A 3,134-nucleotide genomic window follows, 5' to 3' on the forward strand; every position below is an offset into this window, starting at 1 on the left:
TCGGCATTTTTATGTCACATCTTTAGATAAGTCCACTAGTGAGGGTAATGCAGATGTAAGACCTGTCGTTTTAGACTAAATTTGCATTATAACATCAGCATTCATTGAATTTATGAATGATTTACTGTCAAAATCAGCAGGGGAAGATGTGTAGAAACAGCTTTTTGAACTTTCTCTCTTGTTGACAGTCCCTTCACTTCCCTGTTTTTCATCTCATTTTCATGAAGCAATGGTAGCAAATTGATTTTAAATTATATTATTCTATATAATAATATTCTCCAAATCTGCACATAATCTTAAACCCTAGTATTTCATGCCCACTGGAATCCACTTGAACTGGAAAGAACTACCCAAGAAAAAACATGTTGTAGATACAGACATAGCCTCTTATTTATGCTAATTAATCTGATACCCAGGGATTTCTGAAAAGGCCTCACTCTTGTTTAAAACTAAATCCACAGAGTTACCAGAGTCTGATATGAGTAATAAGATATCATCTGCGTACAGAAATAATTTATGTTCACAACCCCCACCCCATCCCCTGTAACACCTGTGTCCGCTTTTTTCTGCAGTTAGTGGTTCTTGAAATAAAACAAAAGGCCTAGGACAGAGAGGATCTCCTTGTTTTGAACCCCTCGTCAGGTTTAAGGAGGGGGGCATCATTCCATTAGTTAAAACAGATGCTGTAGGTGATAAATAAATTACCGTAGCCCATTTTATGTGGAAAGTCCCCTTTACCCTATTGAAAGCCCTTTCGGTGTCGAGCAACTGTAACAGTGCATCATCCCTTCTGTAAGATCATTTGATAACAAAAAGCAGTCTATGCTTGAATGTCATTTATGATTGTGTGAGTAAAAGGTATATTTTTTGTCTCTGGGGTTTATCAGTCTCCAGATAAGATCAAGGCCTTGATCCTTAATCAGTAAATGTATAGACTATCTATCTTTTGGTACATTAGTGGTGGGAGAAGTTTTATCTACAATCCCATCTTGCACCTGGTTGAAATCACCTGCGATTATTGTATGGTAGGGTGACCACCCGTCCCGCGTAGCGCGTGCGCACAGTGTTTGAAGCCCAATTCATGCGTCCCGCAAATTGAGACCGTGTCACGCATAATCAATGCTTGCTCAAAAAAAAAGTTGGTCACTCTATATCCTCGAGCCCCAGGCACCAAAACGAACATTACTTGACAGTTCAGCACGCTACTGTTGCCACACCCACGTGACCCACCCCTCTGTTGAACTGCTGACTAGGTTGTTGTCAACTTTTTTGTTGTTGACATGACAGCGCACGCATGTGCATACCAGACACTCTGGGAAGGAACTTTTAGATGCGCGCTTTCCAATTCGAAAAATGGAGAAAGAGACTGAGTCTGAGGCACCGCCATCATCAATTAAAAAGAGAAGGTGTGGGTACAAGAAAGACTGGGAAAATGAATATTTGTGGCTGAAAGGTGTTGAGGGGGATACCGAGAGGGCTTTTTGTGACCTTTGCAAAACGTTCTTCTCAATCGTCCATGGAGGGTAATACAATGTCAAACGACAAAGACTCGACGGAGACTCACAAGAAACGTGTCCAACAGAAAGAGACATCCAAATCTATGGATGCTTTCCTGCGACCTAAAAACGACTTTCTAGCTGACAAAGTGACTGCTGCAGAGGTGACGAGTGTGTATCACACTGTCCAACATAAATTACATCATATCGAGCAGGAGATTGTGGCACAAAGCTAGCCCCAAAGATTTATCTGGACTCTGGTCCGGATGAAGGCAGAAGCCATTGTCATGAATGTGCTTGCCCCTGCCTCTGTTGAAGATTGCTTGAAAGTCCTCAGAAAACCACTGAATGAGCAACGAGAGGCAACAACCAAAGGTAAAGTTATGTTCATGGATTTAAGATTGTTGTGTGTTAGCTATTTGTCTAACGTTAGCTAGCTAATGTTAGCTAATCACCTTCTTCTACTGGTATGTTAAAAGTCAACTTTTCCTTCAGTTCACTGAAATTGCATTAGTAGCTAACGTTAGCTAACATAATGCTGCTCATCTGTGCCTTCGTGAAACCAGGCTCTGTGTATCCTTACATGATTGTGACAACATTTCACTATTCGTTATCTCCCAAACTAAACAAACAAAAGCAACTCTAATTTTTGAAAAGTTATAAATATTTCTATAGATAATATTTATATAAAATCAATGATCAAAAACAGTAAAGCAGTATCTTGTATTTTTTATACGTTCATATATAAGTTCATCCCATCTGTGTGTGTCTCCACAGCCCACACGCCATTCTTCTCAGTGGCTTCAGATGCCTCCAATCATGGGACCACCAAGCTCAACCCACTGTCAGTGCGTTACTGGACGCCAGACTTGGGAGTACAAACGAAGGTCCTTGATTTCTATGATGACAGTGATGAAACATCTGCCGCGATCAACAACCAGATAGTCACCAAGCTGGAGGAAAACGGACTGGGATTAGACATGTTATCTGCATATTCCGCTGACAGTGCTAGTCTGAATTACGGGAGACACAACTCTGTCTTCCAGAAACTGAAAGAGAACAACAATTGCATTTTGAAGGCAAACTGTGTGGCCCACATCGTTCACAACAGTGCAAAACACGCAGGAGATCGGCTAAATATTGACATCGAAAATGTCTTCAACAAGACCTTTAGCCACTTCTCCTCATGTGCCAAACGCATTGAGGAACTTAAGTCAATTCACACCTTTGTGGAGATAGAGTACCAGTCCCTGCTTTTTTTTTTTCATCTAAATATTATTACATGAAACAGGGATTAGAGAAATGATGATAATGCAAACAGTGCCAGCACACAGGATGATTGACTCTCCTTACTTCTTTTAGGTTTACCTGTCCTTCCTTCTGCCTTTACTAACATGCAAGTTCACCATCCTTCCTCCCCCTTCTCGTTCCGTGAACCTCTGTTCCTGTGGTGTTGAGCAACTACAATTCCTGTTAATCCTATAATTTTATATTATAATTTATTTAAAGTGAATAAATTGTAATGAAAAATGAATAAATAGCTAAAGTAAATCGTAAGTGGAAGTGCATCTGTTAGTTCATTGAATGTTCAAAATATTATGAATCTTAGAAAAAAATACACATTGGTTGGCCTATTCA

General features: G+C 40.1%; 1 protein-coding gene across 1 annotated transcript; it reads left to right on the forward strand.

Moving 5' to 3' along the window:
* The first annotated feature begins 201 nt into the window (after nt 1-201).
* On the forward strand, nt 202-2,782 carry LOC123971285. Its single transcript, XM_046050003.1, has 2 exons — nt 202-1,871; nt 2,274-2,782. Exons 1-2 carry the CDS (start codon nt 1,763-1,765, stop codon nt 2,780-2,782), a joined length of 618 nt encoding a protein of 205 aa, XP_045905959.1. The 5' UTR covers nt 202-1,762.
* The last annotated feature ends 352 nt before the right edge of the window (nt 2,783-3,134 follow it).

The sequence above is a fragment of the Micropterus dolomieu genome, linkage group LG05 (genome assembly GCF_021292245.1).
Source record: "Micropterus dolomieu isolate WLL.071019.BEF.003 ecotype Adirondacks linkage group LG05, ASM2129224v1, whole genome shotgun sequence".
In the NCBI taxonomy this organism is placed as follows: domain Eukaryota; kingdom Metazoa; phylum Chordata; class Actinopteri; order Centrarchiformes; family Centrarchidae; genus Micropterus; species Micropterus dolomieu.